Genomic DNA, 22,811 nt, shown 5'->3' with positions numbered 1-22,811 from the left:
ATTCACTGTACCTCACTGGGTGTGTGCAGGGTCAACATAGATGGGATTTTTTTAAGGCTTTTCTTTTTTAAATATTTCTTTATGTTAAACATATTTAAGTAGAGATTCAGTGATTTTAATGTGTCATGCAAATATACATCTTCACAGATTTTTGCTAGATCGTTGAAAACATCCTTTTTTTCGCTTTATTAAGGACTTTTTGGGGATAACACAGCAAGCTATAAACACAACACTGACATACTATTACAAATATAGTTGATATCATACATGTTAGCAACAGTTGCCTCAGTACACATCCAGCAAACACAGAGCAACATTAATTAGGAGTCGTGTTTCAATCTCATTAATGTAAGTCCAATATTCACTCTCTTTTAGAGATGCTAAAAGATGCTAAAATGGAGAGACTGCAGAGTCTCTGTGCAGTAGCTTTAAGTTTCACTCCACAATGCAAAGGGACTACTATGGAGTTTGGGAATGGCTGATATAGTAAATGTTTTGAGCAGTGTTACCTGAGACTCATCCAAAGACAGTTAGCTTTAACTCTGGTCCTCAGACATGAAGCTGGGCAGGAATGTGGCTCGAACCTTCCTGGATTACTACAAACTCAACAACCTCATCAAGGACAATATACCAGCTCACCTTCAATGGTAAAGCACTTGTGCATTATGAATAAATGAATGTGTCATTAAATGAATTATCACAATATGACTTTCCTGAACTATATCATACCATCTCATGTTTTTATCTCCAGTTCAGAGATGAAGTTCCACACAGGCAACGGTAACGGAAAGGGAAACAGCAGAGACACATCAGACAGAGAGAGGGAGAAGAGCCAGGGTGTCGGGCACTAGACAGACAGACAGAAGGACGCAGACTGAGCATGTATAAAACGCGGAGCACCGTAGCAGGAGGATCCTTCACACTTCATTGCCTTTAGAAGCTCCACATCTCCCTGGCTATAAAGACTTATTTTCACAGATTTGTAACAGTGGGATGACTGGTACCTGCAGGACTGAAGTCAGAACAAGTTTCCTCTTGGGTTACTTGACTCTAAACAATAAAAATGTGTGTCACTATAAAATGTGAACTATTGAATGCCAAGGGACGACAAACAGGTGGTTATGCACATGAATTCCATCTGAGGCCTTCATCGAGCAGCTCCTTTTGTTTTGTTTGTTTGTTTGTTTATGCCAATGTAAATAAATGCATGCTTCCCCTTTTACCGACTTATTTTTTGTGAACAATTGTTGTTTTTCACATTGCAATACACATACATTTTCACCCCTTTTCTACCTCTTCTCTTCCCTGACTTCCCCACTCAGCCATGGCGCCCTAAACCTCCCCTTCTCTCCTCCATCTCAGTTTTGATTTATATTGCTAATAAAAATGTATGTTCTCTGTCCTAAGCAAGTCTGTCACTACAGTTTACAACATGGTGGCCTTGGCTTTGTTTACCCAGGTACGGAACGTTCTTACATGACCACATCTTGAAAGTATTGCAACCATTGTTTGGTGTACATTTTGTGTGATGGTAGACAGTACTGCACTATACGTTTTTTGGTGGCTGTTAAGCCAGTGAGCCATAACTTGGATTGTTTCTCACTCAATACCGTGCAACAGGAAGTGGTTCTACGGGTACAGGCTTGCCAATTATGTCAGACAGAGTTAATGCCACTTTCCTCCAAAAATCATAAACCTCTGGGCAGCTCCATATCATGTGATTAAATGTCTCAGATATATTGAGGTTGCACAAGTAAGGGCTAGCTGACTGTTTTATAAGGAGTCTCACAAGTGATGTATGATAGGCCCTCTGACACAGCCTGAACTGGATCAGCTGATGACTGTGGTTCTCGGATGCATGAATACGTTTCCTAGTTTATGTCTGTTCCTGACATATTTAATGACTTTTTTTGAAGGTGTTATTATCTCTGTTGGTATTATAATTTCTCATTAAACTCTTAATCCTTTCATCATAATTTTGTACCCTTTGCTTCCCAGTAGAAACGCTGAGAATATAAATGATTGCTTTCATGTACATGAGACAAACATCTTTATGGTCTCTTCAACTGTATTCTTGCATTATTTACATACTGGGGGTCGACCAATGTGGCTTTTTCATGGGTGATACTGATACCAATTATTAGAAATCAAGGAGACTGAAAGCTGATATTTGGGATCGATACTCATTTGCAGTAAAAGAAAAAAGTACAATTTACTCAAGAACTTTACAATTTGAAGGTTCTACATTTATGTGATACATTTAGTGACTGCTTACTGTGTAGATTCAGATTATTCAGTCTTTATAGGCTATTATTTGTGACATACTAATAAGATATTGTTGTGAGAGACGATGATGCATCAGAGCCACAGTAGCACATTTTTAAAAATAGTTTATTTTATTGGCAATCTTTTAACTTATACCTATAAATGTTGAATATCGGCCCTGATAATTGGCCAGGGCCGATATTCTACTCCTATTACATACATCTTTTTTTTATTCATGTAACTTTATGCAGTTGTAACTGCAGATTTCATGGCACATTAACACAAATGCCTCATGAAGACAAATAAAGCAGTGTCATGTGTATCTTGAGAGCTCAACTATCTGTGTCAGGGGGAGCTTTGTGATTGGCCACTTCTTGGTCACGTGACTCTACATCCGCTCTGTGGCTGTTGCTGTCTGGCAGCTATGACAACGGAGTTCAAAAGTTGGATGAATGGCTTCCCAGAAGAAGAAGAAGCAGCTCTCCTCCTCCAAAGTGCACCAGAAGTCTCTGAAATGTACCGTATACTTGGACGTTCACAGAGTAAGTGCGTCGCAATGCTACTCCTTAGCTACAATACTCTGATAACGACCTGTTACTGTAGCTTAGTTAACGTCAGCTAGCTTACAAGCTCACATCCTCTTCCCTTTACAGACATCCCCCAACGTTCCCCAGCTAGCTTAACGCTAACAGTTAACTAACTGCTTTCAGTAAGCTAAGGTAGGTTATCTTGATAAATGGGCTTGAGTGATATTTGTCCGAAGTCCTTACCATTATGAATATTATCGAGAATACTTATTACCTAACTCTTATGAACCAACGCTATAGCTAACTTAATTTACAAGTTTGTTCCACTTAAGTTTTTATAAAACGTCAGAGAGATAATGAAGAAGACATAACATATGTGGCAATTTATAAGATTACAGCCTCTGGAGCCACCAAAAGGCTTTATACTGTTTTATATATTTTATTATTACCTATTTTTTTCACATAAACAGTAGGACTCCCCAAAACCTGTGAACACACTTTAATGTTTAAAATTGGCAGAGTTACCCTTTAAAAGAGATGCCCCTGAGCATGCATCTTAACGCTGCTATAAATATTTATACCAAAGGCTTAAATGTCTGTAAAGCACAGTTAAATTACAGACACTTTGAGCTCACTGATTTATAAACGATAGGTTTCCTTTAAAGCGCAGTATCTGTGGATCAGTTGAAAGCCGATTTGGTCTCATTTCCACTTGATATATCAAAGTAATTCAACTTAATTAGTTTTTCAAAGTCCTTTTCAAATCATGAACATTGTTGTCCTGTTTGGTAGCACTAAAAAGGTCCTACTGATATGGAAACTTCTTCAGAGGATTGCACACCTGTAAAGCTGTCATAAGATCGAAAGAAATCTGTGTTTGAAGGAAACACATTAAAGCAGCACAAAGCCTGGACTGTCACTGTAGTCACCTAAAGACACTGTTTGTGTGCAGGTCACATGTCCAGGAGTGCTCCTGTCGAAGAAGAATGATATCTACCTCAGTGTCTGTATCATGGGCCAGTACAGGAAGACCCCCTGTTTGCCACCTGTGTTCCCTTTACTCTTCCACCACAAAATGGTATTTGTCAAGGTGAGAATAATAACTCTGCATTACAGGAACAAGTGCTGCCTCCATTACTTAGGCAGAAGATGTAGAATTACCTTCTCTCTGGTTAATTTTTTTAGATGTACTGAGAGAGATGTTGGGAGAAGTGATCTATACAGCAATATATCGTATCACCTTCCTCTTGCGATATGATTATTGATAGACCAGCGATGTGATGTAAACTTCTGTAAACTTATTGGAGAGAATTTAATGAACCATAGTTTTATCCTTCCTTTAAACATTTTAAGTCAAGAACTGTTTTGGTTCCTGGCAGTTCAGCCTTTTGCCAGTTTATGGCCATTTTATATTGTAATGATGGCACACATGGACATGGCCAAGTTTGTGAGTGTTTGTGATGAAGAGGCATTAAGCTAAGACTCTATTCACTTTTTATACATTGTTTCATCTCAGTTAATGTCAAATTTTGTGAAACTTACACCACATTGATTATACATAATTGCTGCACTTAACCTTTGTAGAGCTAGTTCCATTTTTTCACTTAGGCAGGTGTCATCGTTAGATGTTCTTTTGCAATGTATTGATTATCGCAGAATCAATATTGTGACACTATTGTTATTGTAGGTAACAAAGTGAATCGTATTATAATGTGAGTTCCTCTGTGATTCTTACCTCTAATGTATATCACAAGTCTTCATGTCATATCCCAGACCACATGTAGTCTCCTACCATTACCTATCTATTGTACTTTTATCTACAAAAGACACTAGTTCAAGAAATGTCCATTCTTGCAGTTTATTTCTCTGTATTTGTTTCTGTTTGAATCTGTATGAAATCTCTGCTTTCATACAGTATACACTGCAGGCTGTTACTGGCTTATTTTTGAAGTTTGAGGATTTTAAATTAGCAAACCCTCCAATTTGAAAACTGCTGCCCTGACTTCTGATGAAAGGGGCCTTCGTTTCCCTGGAGAGGGTGGCAGAGTTAGATACCAGGCTGTCTGTCTCATCTTGTTGTAAGTATTGATTTGCCGTGTCTGTACTCTGTCTGTTTAACCAGACTTTCCCTGGCGTTGTTGACCCTGCTGATGTAGCTGACCTCCTCGAAGGTAAACGGCCGTCTGGGATTTGCTTCCTCATCTTTTAGTCCTGAATCCTCTGCTATGCAAGCTTATAGGCTATTAGCTGTGATACTGATCATTAGCTCACAGTCTATTTGTGCTTTCCTTCCTCTTAGCTGACACAACATCTTTTGAGCTGATTCAGTTGGTGCCTCCAGGTATGCTTTCTGATGATGCCATATGGGCATGTTAAGTCCCCACTGTATCTAATCATTACACTGCAAAAACAGGATCTCTAACTTGGATTGTGTGTACCTGTTTACCCCCCGTTTGGTTTTTAGAGGGTGAGGTTCTCGCCACAATGGAGGAAAACAGCAGAGATTTCCTGTACCCTGGTCCCAGACTGAGCTCCAGAGAAGGAGCTGCAGAGAGAGAGATACTGATGAAGAGATCATCCTTGTTTCCTGTAAGATGTTTTTCCATCTATTCCTTTTATTTATTTCTTTATTCTCTTTCCAACACCTGTGCCTGTATTGATTAAACTATCAAGTGACTTACTTCAACTCAGGTGTATGCTCCAAGAAGGAATAGCCAAAGGATAGGGGCAAAGGGGCAATATGTAAGATATGGCCAGAATTGTAGGTTAAAACATTTAGAAAAATGAACTAACATTTCGAGTTCACATGTTTGCTACTTAGCCCAATAGGAAACAAGATGAACTAACAAAATGTCAAGAAAGGAGACATTTTTACACCTATCTTCCTTACTGAACAGAAAATACAACCAGAGTTTGTCTAATTCAACCTTGTTAACTCATTGTAAAATACACTTCATTAAAACTCTCCATACTAAACAAAATAAATAAAATTCAAGTCACCTCTGGTTTGGTAAAAATAAATCATCAATTCAGAGATTGATTTGTGAAAATATTCCACCTCTGCACACCATTTATGCCCACTGCTGATGCCCGATTCTGTAAATCACCCCCTTACTGTATTCTCTGTCTTCAGGCCAGCATCTGTCGGTCTTAGAGACTATATTCAGTCCCAGTCTGGTGTCCAACTATGTTCACTGGGAGCCCAGTTGAGCAGAGCCCCGTTGTCTGCGGTGACGCCCCCAGCATCCAAAGTCGTGATCCAGGCAGACTCCCCTCAGCTAACAAGGCCACTTAGCTACACGGATAACTGAGCTACTTGCTGACTGCATCAACTCACTACAGCCAAAGATAGCTACAGCACAGAGTACGCTGAACAATCACACCTTTAATTCCAAAATGTGAATAATAAATGTGAGTCCAGGTGTACCGCATGTATTTCATGCTTGCAAAGGTATCTGGGCCACTGCACGCTGTTAAATTCATTAAAGAAGAGCTGTCACTTGATGAGTTTATCGTTCACATGTCAAAGCGACCTCACATTGTGCTCGCCATGTGATCCATCTGGATTGGCACCAGTATTACACGTGTCACTCATAGACAGGAGAAGATTGTTGCTTTCTATAAATGAGTATCCTCCTAATCTCTGTGGCGGATGTGTCTGTGCACATGACAGGCAGGTACACTACTGAGATAACTGATTCAAAAGCACTGTCTTGTCTTTGAAAAAGTGAAGTAATTTCTTTAGAAAAGATAGCATTTTTCCTTATAGAGCTGTTGACAGCCTTTGCTTCACAGACAGAAAAACTTCATTCCTCTCTTTTTTCTCCTCTTCCTCTTCTTTATATCATCACTTTCTCCCCCCACCACCTCCTCCTTTCATTCCTTCATCTCTTCTGGGCTGTGGGTTGCTTTTCTATCCTCCCCGTGTCCTCCGAGGCACTAACTGGCATATTGAAATGTCTTTAAACACCATTCCCCTCACCGTTGCTTTTAAGTTTTTGTGTTTGAGGCCTACATAGCAATTTAGATGTCTCTCTCCAAATGCCATATTATTTAAACATCACTGGAGCCTCTTTCTTTTCTGCAATTTGTTTTTCTCAAGCCAGGCGTAGATTGAAGATTTGTGCTTGTAAATTGGTGTTCCAAGCAGTGCTGTTATCCGTCCTTTTGTCCTCATCTCCCTGTTAAAGGTGTTGTGTTTGCTCCTATTGTCCCTCACCCTCTAGGGAATCTCCCCCAAAGTGGAGTTCAGCACGACATCAGTCACACAAGAGAGTGATGTGAGGGACAGCTGGCCTGCCTCACCTGTAAGTGTCTCCTTCTGTTACATCTCATAGGTCTGTGCATGCCCACACACACACTGTACATCTAGCTTTTCTTCACACTTGGTCTGCTTTAGATTTTCTGCTCTTCTTGATCTGTAAAACACTTCAGAAAGAGCCTGCCAATTATGTACATTTTGTTGTCTGTTAAGCTGTTTAAATCCATCAAGGGCCACTCATAAGTCAAGTAAACAGTGTGTTTATCAGTGTTCAAAATATCCGAACACACGTTAACCAAAGCTAACAGTGAACAGTTCATCTAAAGCTCTAATGAGTGGTGTTGGTCGCCATCAGATTTGCCTGTTTCTCCCATACATACCCACCTTCTATCGTTGCCATGGCTACTGCATCCATCTATCTATCCATACTGGCAGTGTTTCAAGGGTATCTGTTCTCTCCTTGTGAATGTAATTACGAGGAGGCAGATCTGTGATGCTGATAGCGAGGCTTCTTTCACATCTCCGACTAACTGGGAGTTTACACTATTTTTGTCACAGAACCAGTCAGTCATTTTTTTTACATTAACTTTCCAAGATGAGGGTCAGCTGTATCTCTGCCACTGTGTCCTTGTGGATTTTAAAGTGTAACTGTGCTCAGCTGCGTAAAATCACATTTTACTTTTAGAAGCATCTGACTCTTTCCTTTGTCTTTGTCTTCCTCTTCCCCTTCATCGTCATCTCTTTCGTACTTTCCTCGTACGCTTTGATTTATGAAAAGTTCCCATCCATTGTTGCAGTTTTCAGTATAGAGCTGAAACAATATGCTGATTAATCAATGTTATTCAATGGAAAAAACAAATACTATTTTGACAAATAATTAATAATTGTTTTTCCCTCTTGAAGCAACAATTTCTGCTTCCAGCTTCTCAGATTTTCTTTTTTCTTTGTTTATGACTGTTCAGATATCAGTTGGGTGCAGCCCTACTTAAGTTTAATCTATTCGTTCATGGTCTTGTGTGAATCTGCATACGTGTGTGTGAGATGTGTGCAAAGCTAATCTCAGCAGTGTAGAATAATGCTCCAATTCAAGACTGGAAAAGACTGTCAGATAAAGAAAAAACAGCAACAATAAAAATCTTTCACAAGCAGTCCTGTTTGTAACATATGATCCATCACACAGTGGTTGGCATGTTGTGCCAAAAAAACACCACCATGCATTTCCCAGGTGCAGTAACCTAAGCCAAGCTATTTGTTTAAATGGGATGTCATTGACAGCGAAGCAGATTGTCAGAGTGTTCTCCTGGCCCCTCAGGGGGATGTCTGGATCAGAGCACCGCTGTGGCTGTCAGACAGTAGAATTTCTCCATTTTCTCTGTCCTAATGGCTCCTCGGCATAGGCATTTCCCTGACTGCCAGCCCTCCCAGCTGACAAACCGTGTCCTGTTTTAATAGAGATTTAGAGTGATAGCAACTTCAAGCAAAACCTCTCAAACTGTAGTGATGAATATACACTCAGATGTTAGCAGTGTCTCACTCATTCTCTGAAGATTTCCTGATGTTCACATCTTGTAGTAATTGTTGCCATTCTCATTTCAATACAGGTTTTAATCTAGAAGTCATTTTAAGTCATGCTAGCAGCATGGCTCTAGGGGTAGCAGCGCTAGTTGATCAGTCCATCTGTCAACCTGTCAGCCCACCACTTTGGTCTTGACTGAAAAATGTAACAATTGTTGGATAGACTGCCATAAATTTTGTACCGACATTCAGGGTCACCAGAGGATGAATCCTAATGACTTTGTTGATCCCCTGACTTTTCCTTTAGCGCCAACAGCAGGTCACATTTTTCAACTTTCCCATCTTATTTTAATGGATTGTACAATATCTGGTACAGACATTTATAATGCCGAGATCATGTGTCTTAATGACTCTGATGGTCCTTTTGACTTGTCCTGTAGCACCGCCATTAGGTTGACATTTGTGGTTTTGTTTAACGTAAACAACTATTAGATAAATTGCCATGAAATTTGTTGCAGGCATTCATGTCCACCTCAGGATGAATTGTAGTTATGAGGATTTCATCTTGCTCCTTTGCATCTTTGTTGTATTTGGTTCGATTCTTTGGTTTATGACAAAATACCTGTTGAACAATGAGATCCCATCAGCATCAGGTGTGGCAAATGTTATCATCCTAAAATACTTAATAGATCATGCTTAGCATCGGAATATTAGCATTGTTATTGTGAGCATGTTAGCATCATGGATCTGGTGAGCATGCTTGAGTGAGCAGTCCTGCAGCCTTATGCACTTAGTCTTGTTATTCATCTACAACACATCCCAGGCTTTGTTTAACAGTGTCTTTACCACACAATATCAACAGTGGACACAGCAGCTAATCAGGTCAGACAAGCTCTCACCACTCAGTCAATGACTGACTCTCAGTGGCCGTTCAGCAAAGAACAGATAGAAGAGCTGAAAGAAGTCAGAGATGGTGGTAGATGTGTGGGTGGGAGAGCACTTCTTTCAATTGCATTAAATCAGACCAATCTCAAATGGCAACCTCGATGAAGATTTATTCATCATTTAGTTTCTCTTAAAAATAGTTCTCATGTTGTGTGATTTCCCTTATTAGCATTTAGATTATCTTTGTTTTACAGCCAGGTAATGCCTCTTTATCATATTAGACTGGAGATGGCCATCAAATGCAATTAACATTTTATCTTAACGTATTTATCCCCGGTTGGCATTACCCGCAGGAAGTGGGATATTGCATTGGAGAATGATGTTAGTGGCCATTAGAGTTATTGAAGTAATTCTGCAGAGGTTGTCTCCATGGCAGTGCTGACTGCAAGAGCCGTTGTTGTTGTAACACTTAAGCTGAATGATTTAGCTAATGGTTTAATGGTTTATGTCCAGGGAGAGCAAGTCTGTGTCGAGAGGGAGAGCAAGTCTGTGTCGAGAGTGAGAGCAGCTGCCTTAATGGCTAAAATGGCTGACGCTTGTGGAAAGGAACAATATGGTGGTCTGCAGAGAAATCTAAACTGCTGAGACAAATGCTATGCGTCACCTCAAAATTGAGACCTGTGAGGGTAGCTTGACATGTTGGAACAACATATCAACATTTTAATTTCTCTCTCTCTCTCCTTCACTCTCTCCCTCACTCTCTCTCTCTCTCTCTCTCTCTCTCTCTCTCTCTCTCACATTCTGTCCCTGCACCCCCAGACTTCCTGTCTTTTTCCAGTGAGGCCGACTTTAACCACATCAGCGAAAAAGTCATCGCCATCCAGCAGGCATTTTTCTAAAATAGATTATACAAACTGTGTCTCCTCTTCAAAAGGTGGGAACGAAAAGCTGGATGTTGAGGCAAGAGTAACTAATTCTACTCCGTCCTCTACATCCACACACTCCCCTACTTTATACAAATCTCGCCGCAGTCCCCAGAAACACAAGAAGGAGAGAAAACACACCTCTGTCAGAGTTTCTGTAGACTCTGGCTACCAGCAACCCACAGTTTCCTCAAGGACACGAGCCTTGTCCCCTTACACCCACCGCAAGATGTGCCAGCTCTCAGAGGACGCCCGGCAGAGGCTCAGCCATCTCCAGCTGGGGCCTCACCACTTCAGGAAGGAGACTGAGAGCCAGCCGCCCTTCTTGGTTGGTAACACCAGATATATCCCTCTAAACTGAAGGCAGTTGACAAAAACGTGATCTGATGGTTTGTTTAATGCCAATAATACACATGTTCAGTGGACAGGGGTTATAAAATTAATGGGATCCTGAATTGATGTAGTTCAAACCTCAGTGGGAGCTTCCTAAAATTTAACATAATCTAGTGGGCAGATTAAGTGGAGGGCATAATAAGAGAGCAGTGTTAATCTTTTTACCTGAGCCGTTAATGGATTTTGACGTCACGAAAATGTTTCACTGTGTGCGCATGTAATATGGCCTATTATCCTCACTGAGTGTGCTTTAATAGCACACGTCGTGGATCTAGGTCTGTACACAGTTGTTTATTAACACTTTAATTATGGCTGTATCACTGCTCTGAGGAATTTGCATATAAAAGGGAGTGATTCTCTGATCACACAGCCTTGGGGAATATACTGTTGATGGACAAGAACAACACAGCCTGTAGTTCTGTGCCCCTCCCTCGCTCTGCTCTGCTCTGCTCCCTGTTGTATTCCTGCTTCTTCATTTACATCAAATCTAATCCTGAGGTATGAATATCAAAATCCACTAGCATGCTGTTATTAAAAGGAATGATTAGGTACAGAGTTGTTTGTTTTTGTCACACACATGAATGGAATTTACTAGAATACAACAGCCGTTTATTAAAGAGCGGAGCATGTTTTTCCCACTCTGGTTTTCCTGGGGGAATCTTCTGTCGACAATTAACCCCAGTAATTTAGAGTCAAGCTGCAATTAACAAATAGATACCTAATGAAGTAGCTTAGCCCCATGGTGAATGCATTATCAGTACATGTTTCAGAGCCTCAGCTCCCTGTTTGTTTGTGCAGAGTGAAGCACATTCATACAAAAAACACAACCTATGTTTTTTGAGACAGAATACATTTTAAAAATAAAACATCTTGTTTTGGGTTTTTTATGCCTTATTGCAATCTTGTTGGTGAAATAGATGAAAGAAGTGCTGTAAGAGTCTTTTTTGCCAGCTTTTCCTTTGTTCTGCACAAATTACAGAAATGAGTGAAAACATTCATCAGAAATGTTTTCTGCAGACTAAACATTTGTTATTTGAAGTTGGCAGATCGTTTGATTAATTTATTAGCCATGAAGAAAATATTTGCCAAAACAACTTCACGTCGCATGTGTCTCACTATGTAGATGAAATACTTCAAACTACATTTGTTAAGTTTTGACTGCAAAATATTTTTCTGTTGTTTCCTGTCAGGTCTCTAGTTGCAGTAATGTCTCTGGGACGGGAACTCCCTCTTCCTCCCCACAGAGTGGTAGCATGCTTCGACACTCTGTCAGCTTCACAGCTGATCACACAGGTAGACCTTCGTGCTCAAAAACGAATGGATGTCCATGCTATGCTTGCTGCAGAATTAACTGCTCTATTTAGGTTTAAGTTTCACTCACACCTTTTTATTTTTACGGGATAATAAACAGTTTATTATTTAAAGGAAGTACTGTAAATGTTATGTAATTCAAAAGCTGAGGTAATTTTTTAAATTTAACTTTTAACTTGTCATTGTAGATTCTTCTCTCCTGGGGAGTTACAGACCAAGAACAGGAAAAGTAAGTCCAGAACATTTTAAATCAGCAAACACAAAGAGCTATTGTGTTTATTCAACAGCACATCAGTAGCAAGGAGATAAAGCAACATTATGTAGGAATTGACATTGTTTGTGATTTGGCACCCCCCACAAGATAAAACATCCTGCCAGGTGTATTCACTGGTTATAAACTGTTGCCCTGTGACCTCCTCCAGGTCAAGTCAAGTTCTGTGAGGGACCCGTCGTCTCCAGAGACACAGTCCAGACTTGAAGCCCAGACCACAAGCCCTGTGAGAGGTGCTGCGTTAGCTCAGTCCACCCTGAACGTGTCAAACTCCAGAAGTCCTCTGAATCTCAACCACTCCCTCAGAGAAAGGTAAAATCTCTGGACAATGCAGCCCTGCCATTGATAGTATGTTATGACAAGATTGTATGATGTTAGCATGTTTGTTTTTAACTTTGTGTTGTGGTAAATTCAAATGTATCTTCAGACACACAGCGGTGAAACACTCCGGGTCACCTCAGAGCCCTGAGTTTGTTTTTTCTGGCCACGAAAGCAGTTGATTTTCTTCACACTCACGCCAAAGCATGAGAAAACATAATCCTCTTTTTTTTGTTGTGTTTGCCCGGAATTTATCCCGATCCATCTGTGTAAATACTGGTGTTTGTTCAGAAGATCTTAAAAGCAAAAGAGGCACCTGTATGAGTTTCTGATTACACGGCATACGACAAATATGTGACAATCCCATGAGATGTTAGTCATACACTGCCGCTGCATTGTGTGTGTGTTTTTGTGTGTCTTTAATTTTGATCACACTCGACAGGCAGGATGAATCCTCCTCCACCTCTTAAATTACAGAAGCTGATGTCTTGTCATGTTTGTTCATTACTGAGAGAGGAGGCTGAGAGAAGGGAAAACAAAGAGGAAAATGGTATTGATTTGTGTTTCAGCTCGAGTCTGATGCATTTGACCCGATGCATGCTTTAATACATTCAGAGAGACCTTGTCATCGATCATGGCAGCTGTGAGTTAAACACACCGATGGGACCGATGTTCTGTTTTATTTGTTTGTTAGTTTGGACTCTCCTTTCCCTTCGTTCTGCTGAGTCCATAAGTAAACATTAAAATCAATAGACAATCTTAAACTGCAAAGTAAATTGTAGGAAATGAATGATACTTTTCTCTCAATTGAAAACGCGACAGGAGTTGCAGGGTGGGAGATTAGAGGGGGCCTTTGTAGATTCCCTCCGACAGGGAGAGGGGCACGTCTTACCAGCAATCTTTGATCTATAAAGAAAATGACAGATGCCAGTGGCGACGTTTGCTCCCTAAGCCCCGAAGTCTCAGTCTATTCATGTCTCTGGATGATTTGTCCTTGATGACTTTTTTGAAGCAGGTAGCGAGTTTATCTGATTACAGATGAAAAGCTTCCATTCCCACACTGCAAGCCACGCCAAGACACGAGCCAGTCAGTCAGTCATCAACCCTCCACTCCCAACAAATGGACGTGGATGAGATTTATTACTGTTCACTTCTGTCTGTCTGTCTGTCAGGGCGAGCTTCTATTTCAGAGCTGCCGGTGGCTACTAACTTGCAGATGCATTCATTTTGTACGGATGAAGCAAATTCATGTCTCCAGTTCAAATGTAGAGCCGGTTCTGTCAAATGTGAAATTACTTTTTGTTTTTTGCACAAAAGGTTGAAGGCAGAGGAGCCAAAAATGAACGTTAAGATGGTGAAACTATGTTGTTTATTTCAAAGTATTTTTTAAGTCTGTTGTTGAACACAGTAGACCTGAAGTGTGTGTCAAGTCAGTGCACATACCACTCTTACATCTTATGTTATGTCACAGCACAGACTAGTGGACAAAAGCAATACCTATATATATAAATTATAAAGGTTCTCTAGCTCCAGTTTCTCCAATATGTGAATTTGCTGCTTTTCGGTATTTTATATCATTGTAACTTAATATCTTTGTTTCCAAGAGTGTTGATTGTACATTCAACAAGGCATTTTTCACTATTTTCTTACTTCTTTTAAAGATTAAAGCTTTTTGTCTTGTGAGTTCTTAAAACAAACCAATGTCTACTGGCTACCTCTTATGACTAGTGTATTTGCTTTACTTTACTTTACTTTAATAGTCTTGAAGAAATAGAATTATCTAATAGAACTGCCAACTAACTAACTAACAATTAGTTTCATTATTGAGTTTCGCGATAAGTCGTTAAGTCTATAAAATGTCAAGAATTGGTGATACATGCTCATCATAATTTCCCCAGAGCCAAAAGTGATGACTTTAAATTGGTTCTTTTGTCCAACCAACTGTCCAAAGACTCATTTACTGTCTAAATGACAAAGAAAGGCAGCAAATCCTCACATTTAAGAAGCTGGAACCAGGAAATGTTTGACACTTTTGCTTGAAAAATGACTGAAACGATTAAGCGCTTATTTAAATAGTTGCATTTGCAGCTCTTTCATCCACTTATTCACCAGAAAAAATAAGCATAACTTTGTCTTTCGACTCATCATACTTAGCTTTTGATGTGGGGGTCCTGATACTCAGACTGGGAACCACTGGATTAATCAATAACGAAAATATTTGTTAGATGCAATCATAATACAATCACAATATCTTTTCCTCCAAATAAGCAGCTTTACATCAGCCCAACTTGATGCAGGTATATGAGAGTATTCGTATGTGATTATAAGTTGTAAACGTGGCATTTCTTTGTGTTTTTTCATCAGACTCCAGACCAGTCAGCCCAGTCCATCCTACTGGGAGCAGATCCACAGCCGAGTCCAGAGGATTCTGCAGACACACAAAACCACTTGGGACCAGCAAGTGACCTTTGACCTTTAACTTATTGATCTGCCCACAAGGTCACCAAACCACTGTGATCACAACACAAACAGTATTTACTGTCATTGTCTCCTCGTGTGTGTGTAGGAGTAGATGCGCACACACACACACACACACACACACACTTGCATACCTTCTTAACCTCAGGATTTTATCATTCAGTGAGTCGAACCATCTCACACACATGTATCTTCACTTATCTCCCTTTGATGTTCATTTAAATTTCAACCCATCGCAAGCACCTGCTGAGCCGTGTTTGGCGTCGTTACTCTTTGAAAAAGGCAGGAAATTTGCAGGGGTTACGTTCAAAAGCATAGCAGCATGGCTTTCCTCCCACCCGTCAGCTGGGCTGTTTTTTTTTTTTTTTTCTCCAACGCCTCGATGGTGAAACCAAACAGAGACGTCGTCTAATTTCTCTAAAGCTGTGTGAAATTGGCTCATGTATAAAGAAGCAACATTTCGCGTGTGTGTGTATGGGAAGGAGACATGGTTGGATGTAAGCTGCAGCTGTTAAGGGCTCATCTCTCGTAACACAAAGAGAGACAAGAAGGTAGCCAAGAGCCACCGTTGGGAGCCAGCAGCTACAAGAGATTTAAGAGAGAAGAGGAACAAAAGTAATCCTGAATGAAAGAGCAGGCGACACAAAGACATGTAGCTTTAACATAAATTAAGACAGTCACTCAGATCCAGAGTGTTGCACTAAAATGTCTCTGACGTTCAAAGTGTTTGGATGTCCTCATCAGAGGTTATCTGCTCTTTATATTCAACACTGATTTCTTTCAACCACAGGAGCTGAATTACATCTTTTATCAAAGCTAATAAAATAAAATGCAGCTGTGTTGTGCACTCTCTTCACAGCTGTACACACAGATACATTCATTTAACTCTGACTGATATTTAATATAGAAAATGTATTCTATTTTACAGGAGGGAATAGGTGAAACAGTGAATGATCACACTTTCTGCTTTTCTTCGGTGCACTTGGAAACGTAAAGTAAATGTGCAGACAGGATCTAATTAATGATAAAACTAAATCCTGTCTTTGACTCTATTACCCATGTGTCCATCTGTACTCAGAGCCAGAGGAAAAATGTCAGTCAGATCGTGATGTGCACTTAAAAAGACAACAAGTTTCAGTGAAAATGACTTGTTTTCATAGGTGTATCCATTAACTTCTGACAGTCGTGAATGTGTTTTTCATTTTGAATCTTGATTAGAGCCAGTAAAGTATCTGGGGAATGAATTCCCCGAGCTACTTGTGTGCTCTTTACAGAAGGTAATAGTTTTAATATTCTGCATCGGCTTCAAACTGTGTGGAGTTTGCCTTTTAATGTTAATATAAGCAGCAGTAATCAGGCATTAATGATTTTTTCTTTCTGATCCTCTTATCAGAATAACCAGCTGCAGTAACAAAATAAGTTTTTTTTAAATGTCAGCTATATGTAAGTATATGTAACTTGCAACATGCTGTAAAACGGTCCCCTGATGCTTCTTCATGTGATGATGGTGATAATGTCATTCCACAGAACATGTTGCAGGGTAATAATGTGAGCAGTTTAATTAAGGAAAATCTTTATAAACACTTGTGCCAGTCAAAATAAAGTATTTTAATACAGAAAACAAAGCCATTGCATTTTAATGTTCATTCGTTACATGTGTTTTTAGAGTGACTATGATTACTGTGCAGAAAATGTTTGTAAAATACAAATCTATGTGATTAAAACTCAGCTGTAAATATAAGCACGTACACATTTTCTCTGTTAACTGTACAAAGTAATGTTTTTAACACTGCTTACTTAATCAACTCGACTTGTTCACCTTTTATTTATACAGTCAGCTTTTTCATGTAAATTCAGGCCATCTTTAGAGATGAAGAGTCAATGAGGATTCGCTGAGTCCCAAAATATGACTTATGCTGTTGAGGAAGTAGAGCTGGTGACGTCAGTAAGATTCTGTTCATCACATCAAGTCTTCAGATTTACTTCTTATGGAATTTCTTCTTCTTCTTGTTCCTCTTGCCGGCTCCGTGTGCTGCTTTCTCTGCCACAATTTGCTGGTACTTCTTTTTGTTTTTCCTGGTAGGAGAAGAGGAAAGTGTTTGTTTTTTTTAAGCTGATGCACATAAACTTTGAGAAAAAAAAAAGCATGATTCAATCATACAAAAATGTACAGTCCTTCCTATGAATAGAACCACACCTATAATGGAAGACACTGACACACCTGACAATACACACAACTGTGTAGAGAGCCAAAAAACTTCTGCTGTGTTGCCACAGCTGAAGGTAACTTTGCTACGGCTCGTCGGTTCAGTTAAAATATTCAAGGAATCTAACAGATAGAGATCAGTGGTGTCAATGAGATCAAATTTTACTTCTAAACAAATTACCTAAGTGTTAATGTCAACCAGAATCAGGATGCTTTTTTATCCACTACACTATGTTTTTGTACTTGGTAATAAAGCCACTTTTGACTTGTTCATTCTCAATAAACACCAACATACCTTCATTATGATAATATTAAATCTATTCCTACTAATAAAACAGCTGGTGTTTTGTAAGCAATCTGTGGGAGTGGATTTTCTTTACTGGAAACCACACCAGAGATGTGACGTACTTAAGCCACATTCATTGTGTTTGTTGTCATTTCAACTTACTGCCTGAACTCTGCATCAGCCAGCAGCTCCTCCACCATAGTTCTCTTCCTGTCCTTCTTGGGAACACGGGAATGATAGAAGTCTACTGGGTTGTCCACCACTGTGCCAACCTGTATCACATACACACATAAAAGGTTCACTTAATAAAGTATATGATAATCAGAGCATATTTCTAGTGAGTATAAAGAGACAAAGAATTATATAAAGAGAATTACATATAAAGAGTAAACTATAGAACCCTGAAGGGGAAATGATTTGAGACTTGTGTTTTTTTTACCGACCTGAAAATATTTGGGCAAGCCATCTCTGTCGTTCTTCTTGTAGAACCTCTTGGGATCCAGGGAGCCTCTCATCTTCAGGACTTGGAGGTCTCCTTTCAGCTCCGGAGTGATTTCTGGGGCTTTCATGTTAAACCAAGCATCTCCTGTTGTCTTCTCCCTCTCCACCTGGGAAAAACAGTGATTTTAAAGATTTAAAAAGCACTGTAAAAGCCTCTGAAGCACAAATTTGGAATAAAAACTGATGCATGATCCATCTGATGACAGAGAATCGTAAACCAAGCATTACTTTGTGAAACTTACTCTGTGTTTCAACTTTAAGGCTTGTTTGGATTCGCTGTATGGAGGCACTGCATCCTTCTTTTCAAAGTCTGGTCCAATTACACTCTTCTTCATCACCTGAAACACAACAAAACAAAAACTTCAACACTGCAAAGTACCAAACTATGAACACCTCACTACTCAAAGGCCCAAGTCGAAAGGAATCGGTGAGAATAACCCTATGAATAACAACATCGCAGGTGTTATTGGATTTACTTGCCCTTGCATAACTATAAAGTTCATTATTCATTCTGCATCACGGATAACTTTCAAAAGGGAAAAATCAATCACTTATTTACCTCATCCTGGATCTTCTTTTCCTTTAGTTTTTGCAGCGAACTGGAGACAGGTTTTGATTTGCTGCCATCAAAATTGATGTATAAACCCCCGAGCTCCTTCACTCTGATGCCAGGGTCAATACGGCTGGACATCTCTTTCCTGAAACAAATTGGCACAGAGAAAATTCCTCAGGAGGAGCGGTCATGTCTCATTTCTCACCTCTACACACGCTTCTAATGATAATATAGAATAATAACAAAGAGTGTGGCTGTACGGTCTTCATGTGCTCAGTTCTGAAAGTCTGGACTTAAACAAATCTAATAATCTACTCTCTAGCCCTGGTACAAATACAGTCGTCAACAAATACATCCTACCCCCTAACCATGGGTGCTGCCTGTTGTTCTAGTAGGAATTCTGACTTTAAGTAGCGTTCCACTGTACTTTATCTAGGAAGACGTTGGACATTTTCTGGAGCTCTGTGTTGTCTAGAACGCAGCGTAACTCTCAACATAGAAGCCAAAAAGTGCATTTCCCAACATGTCATACTACTCCTTTAAAGGGATATATTGACACTGGTTGGCTTTGGCATATAGAGGCAGTCAGCACTTAAAACCTTTGGAGAGAGGAGGGGACAGAATACAGAAACTTAGCAAACGGAAGCTTTTCCTTTAAAGTATCTTGGTCTCAATTAGGATATAGACTTTTCTGTCATTCTTTCTGTCTAGGTGCCCCCTTTTTGTGTTTTTGAGTGCCAGTTTTGTCTTCTTGTTTTCAATATTTGTTGGCTTTATCCTGTAACTAGTCAAATATAAAGATGTTTGAAGAAAAACTACATATTTACATGTCTGTTTATGTAAACAATGTGAATGAACCAATCTGAGTCGGCCACCTGTCATATACTTACAAAAGAGGATTTCTACTCGAGTAGAGGAGGGTTGTATCTTCGTCGTCATCGTCATCCCCTTCCTCATCCACAAACTCCTCATCTTGCTCCTCCTGCTCATCTTTCTCATCCTTTGCGGCTTTCTTGTCCTCTGTTGGCTTCTCCACGTAGTACTGTTCATCAGCCTCCTCTCCGGGCCGTGTGTCGATCATAAACAGTCCGCCTAATGACGGACCTGCTGCTGCAGCCTTTTTGGAAGGTCCTCCTCTGTCCTCTGCCATGTGCTCCACATCCTCCTCTTCCGAAACATCCCTCTCCTCATCTTCAGCATCTTCATCCTCGCTGCTCTCCAGCAGGCTGATTACTTTCTTATTCTGGACGGTGATGTCTTCGGGTTGCTGATCAGGGCACGACTCCACTGTGATGTTGTGCTGCTGGCTGGGTGTCACCTGAATGGACTCAACTTGGGCCTCAACCACCTGCTCAGCATCACTGTTTAATGTGCTGGCTTCCATTTTCTCCTCCTCACTAGGCCGGGTTTCCACAACAGCATCCTCATCTCTCTGTGATGGGTGGGCGTCCACGTCGGCCACTTCCATCTCTTCATCCTTCTCTTCAGCCTCCTCTGTGGTGTCATTAGTCCTCTCACATAATGTTACTGTAACTGATGGGCAAGGCTCTACCGGCTCTGATGACTGGACTGCTTCCTGCTTCATTTCCATCTCTGAGGTGTCCTCGTCCTTGTTTTCATCACATGGCTCCTCCTGCTGGTGTCTGATGGTCACTACAGGTTCACTAGCAGCTTCTTCTGATACTGGTGGAGCCACGAGGGAGTCTTCGTCTGAGATGACAGTCGCTCCCTTTTCCGATCTGATCGTATCTGGCTCAGTTGATGTGAGATTAGTACTTTTCTCATCTTGGTCCTCCTTTTCTTCCGGTGTTTGGCTCTTGTCTTCTTCCAGCATTGTGGAGTCTGCGTCCGCAGCAATCACTGTGCTTTCTAACCTGGAATCATTTATTGAAGTGTCCTCCTCTGCTGAATCTGCAGCTTTTTCCAGAACAATACTAAGATCCTTGACCGAGTGCCTGGAGGCTCCTCGACTGCTGTTCCCCGAACCTGTGCGGCTGCTGCAGGGAGTCCCTCTGCTGCGGGTGGAGCAGGGGCTGCCTACAGGGGAATGGGTGTCCGTCAGCTCTGAGTCGGAGTCCACAGTTTTGGCCTTTCCCCGTCTACGAGTCGACATACTGTAAGTGGGCCCGGACTCAAACCCTTCAGAGTTACAAGACAGGGATTCACTGACGTCTACAGTGGCTGCTGCTTTCCCTCGCGTTGCCCGGCTTGTTCGAGTTGTTGGGGCAGGGGAGCGAGAGCCCTCTGCGGCTTCATCTAGGTTGATGGGGATGGGAGCTGTCTGCCGTCTGGATCTCATAGATCTGCGGGTGGTGGACTTGGAAACTTCAGCTCCTGAGACGCTGGACATGCAGCTGTCTGCGTCAGAGAGCTCCGATTCCACAGTTTGCGGTTTGGCAGCTGATCTAGTGCGAGTGATTTTTCTCTGACTTCTGGTGACTCTCTGGGATTCAGACACCACAGAGCCGCAGGACTCGGCCTCCTGCGCTGAGTCGGCTTTAACATCGCCCGCCTCAGTGGGAGCTGGGTCAGAGCTTTCAGGAGTCGTCTTCCTCCTTGTGCTTCGACGGCTACTTCGGCCAGCTCTGGCTGCAGATACCGCCGAAGTGCACGATTCCACCTCAGATATCTCCTCATCTTCCTGACTTACTGTGCGGGGCTGTCTCCTTCTACCCCTTGTGCGCGTCACTAGCGGTTCGATGTCAGACACTGCGGAGCAGCAGGAGTCCACGTCTGATATGTCCGCTTCGTGAGCGGAGCCCACAGGTGTGCATGGCTGCTCTGGACTGTGGAGTCTGGACGCCCTGGTACATCTTTTCAAAGTGGAGGCACGTGGAGATGCCGGATGTTCGCTCTCACTATTTTCAAGCTGGCTGCAAGCCTCCACCAGGGCATTCTGGGTGGGACTCTCCGCTTGTTTAGCAGTGCTTCTGGTTCTGCGACTAGTAGAGGGAGTGGCCTGTGTGGCAGAAAAGAAGAGTTAATAATAGAGTTCCCATGAAAAGACTAAAACCTTGTGTTTGTCAGCATCACAAGCCTTTCTGACTAGATGGTGGTGTGCAGATCGATACAGAAATATCACTACGTCCAATCCAAAAGATTCAGATTAAAAGATCTATATCTAAACTCTGTAAATTTAGGCAAATGTATGTTTCATCATCAACAGGAAGATAGTATAAAGAAGCTACACTATCACCAGGATTTAGTCTAAATAATACATTTATGATAGGTCACAGATACAGAGCTTCATTCTTTAAAGAGGCAGGGCACTGCAGTTTTATCCTCCAAACTTTACTTTAACTGGTCCTAGCAGTGTAAATCTTGAGGACTATTTTCAGCTGTGGATTAGTACATGTGGTCCTAGTGAGACTACAGTCATGGTTTATAGCATTGAAGGAAAATGTCCCCCAGAGTAAAGGTTAATTGTAGTTTATGGATTACAATGGAGCTCTCCAAGCTGTCTCAGGCTTTGACTACACAGACTTCTGTTAAGTTGTTTTTGTTCTTGTTTTTGAAACGGCATTTGTTGACAATAACAAAAACATAAATATTGCAAGCCTGCCTCATGGTCTCAGACAGAGTGGAGGGGGATGTTAAAGTTGAGTTTAACACACTTTGGCAGCCATTGTAAGCTAATAAAATATTCAACCATTCAAAGCTGCATCGAAGTGAAGATAAACACACTCTGAACTTCGCCCAAACACAGCTACTCTAAACTGTTCGCTAATCATTGTGTGTACCGTCTCAGTTATTCAACATTTTCTGTTTTCTCGTGTTTAAACATCGACACGTTAAACGGTTAAAGGACCGGTGGAGTCCACGTGAACTTTGGAGCAGCTTCACGCCAGCTAACAGACACGTGAGGAGGTTCATTCACGACGGACTGAACCTTCACATAATCGCTGAACATTTACAAGTTTACAGAACATCTTTCTCTCACACGTACCTGGACCTCAGAGGACTGCTCTGGGTTTGTTTTAGTTGGGGAGTACACGCGTACTCCTCTCCTGGTGGCCACCATCTTGCATGCTGCTGGCTCCTCGCTGGCTTCCTGTGAAGCCTAGACTCGACTAGTCGATTGACGGAAGTGATGCAGGCCGAGCAGACGATCGCAGAGC

General features: G+C 41.1%; 3 protein-coding genes across 4 annotated transcripts in view; 2 read left to right on the top strand and 1 right to left on the bottom strand.

Moving 5' to 3' along the window:
- Positions 1–1,220, top strand: part of agbl4 (AGBL carboxypeptidase 4) — a 280,634-nt gene extending 279,414 nt beyond the window's left edge. The window contains exons 12-13 of the mRNA XM_084355474.1: positions 554–647; positions 752–1,220. Coding sequence (XP_084211600.1) covers positions 554–647; positions 752–851 — 194 coding nt within the window. The 3' untranslated portion in view covers positions 852–1,220. The remainder of the gene's footprint in view (positions 1–553; positions 648–751) is intronic.
- A 1,451-nt stretch (positions 1,221–2,671) lies between these two features.
- Positions 2,672–16,019, top strand: spata6 (spermatogenesis associated 6). Of its 2 annotated transcripts, XM_084355659.1 has the most exons (11): positions 2,672–2,807; positions 3,745–3,882; positions 4,915–4,963; positions 5,092–5,133; positions 5,257–5,381; positions 7,019–7,099; positions 10,273–10,704; positions 11,960–12,062; positions 12,269–12,309; positions 12,503–12,663; positions 15,034–16,019. In XM_084355659.1, the coding sequence occupies exons 1-11, from the start codon at positions 2,718–2,720 to the stop codon at positions 15,146–15,148; spliced, it is 1,377 nt and encodes a 458-aa protein (XP_084211785.1). In that variant the 5' UTR covers positions 2,672–2,717; the 3' UTR covers positions 15,149–16,019. The 2 variants fall into 2 exon arrangements, with proteins under 2 accessions (XP_084211785.1, XP_084211786.1); XM_084355660.1 differs by lacking the exon at positions 10,273–10,704.
- A 661-nt stretch (positions 16,020–16,680) lies between these two features.
- On the bottom strand, positions 16,681–22,778 carry dnttip2 (deoxynucleotidyltransferase, terminal, interacting protein 2). The gene is made up of 7 exons (XM_084355658.1): positions 22,640–22,778; positions 19,584–21,652; positions 18,700–18,838; positions 18,383–18,478; positions 18,083–18,247; positions 17,802–17,911; positions 16,681–17,223 (listed from the first exon to the last, which is right to left on the bottom strand). Exons 1-7 carry the CDS (start codon positions 22,712–22,714, stop codon positions 17,127–17,129), a joined length of 2,751 nt encoding a protein of 916 aa, XP_084211784.1. The 5' UTR covers positions 22,715–22,778; the 3' UTR covers positions 16,681–17,126.
- Between the last annotated feature and the right edge of the window lie 33 nt (positions 22,779–22,811).

This window comes from Pagrus pagrus (genome assembly GCF_965226575.1).
Source record: "Pagrus pagrus genome assembly, chromosome: 6".
Taxonomy (NCBI): Eukaryota; Metazoa; Chordata; class Actinopteri; order Spariformes; family Sparidae; genus Pagrus; species Pagrus pagrus.
This window is presented reverse-complemented; position numbering and strand designations above follow the sequence as displayed.

What these genes read in the sequence shown, in the direction of transcription:
- dnttip2 (XM_084355658.1), bottom strand. Translation starts at nt 22,714, where the DNA reads ATGGTGGCCACCAGGAGAGGAGTACGCGTGTACTCCCCAACTAAAACA. An exon ending in AGCAGTCCTCTGAGGTCCAG is followed by an intron (nt 21,653 to 22,639) that starts GTACGTGTGAGA and finishes TCTGCCACACAG; the next exon opens with GCCACTCCCTCTACTAGTCG. An exon ending in GCTGATGCAGAGTTCAGGCA is followed by an intron (nt 17,224 to 17,801) that starts GTAAGTTGAAAT and finishes TTCTCCTACCAG; the next exon opens with GAAAAACAAAAAGAAGTACC.
- spata6 (XM_084355659.1), top strand. Translation starts at nt 2,718, where the DNA reads ATGGCTTCCCAGAAGAAGAAGAAGCAGCTCTCCTCCTCCAAAGTGCAC. An exon ending in ACAGCTGGCCTGCCTCACCT is followed by an intron (nt 7,100 to 10,272) that starts GTAAGTGTCTCC and finishes CTGCACCCCCAG; the next exon opens with ACTTCCTGTCTTTTTCCAGT. An exon ending in CTTCACAGCTGATCACACAG is followed by an intron (nt 12,063 to 12,268) that starts GTAGACCTTCGT and finishes TTGTCATTGTAG; the next exon opens with ATTCTTCTCTCCTGGGGAGT.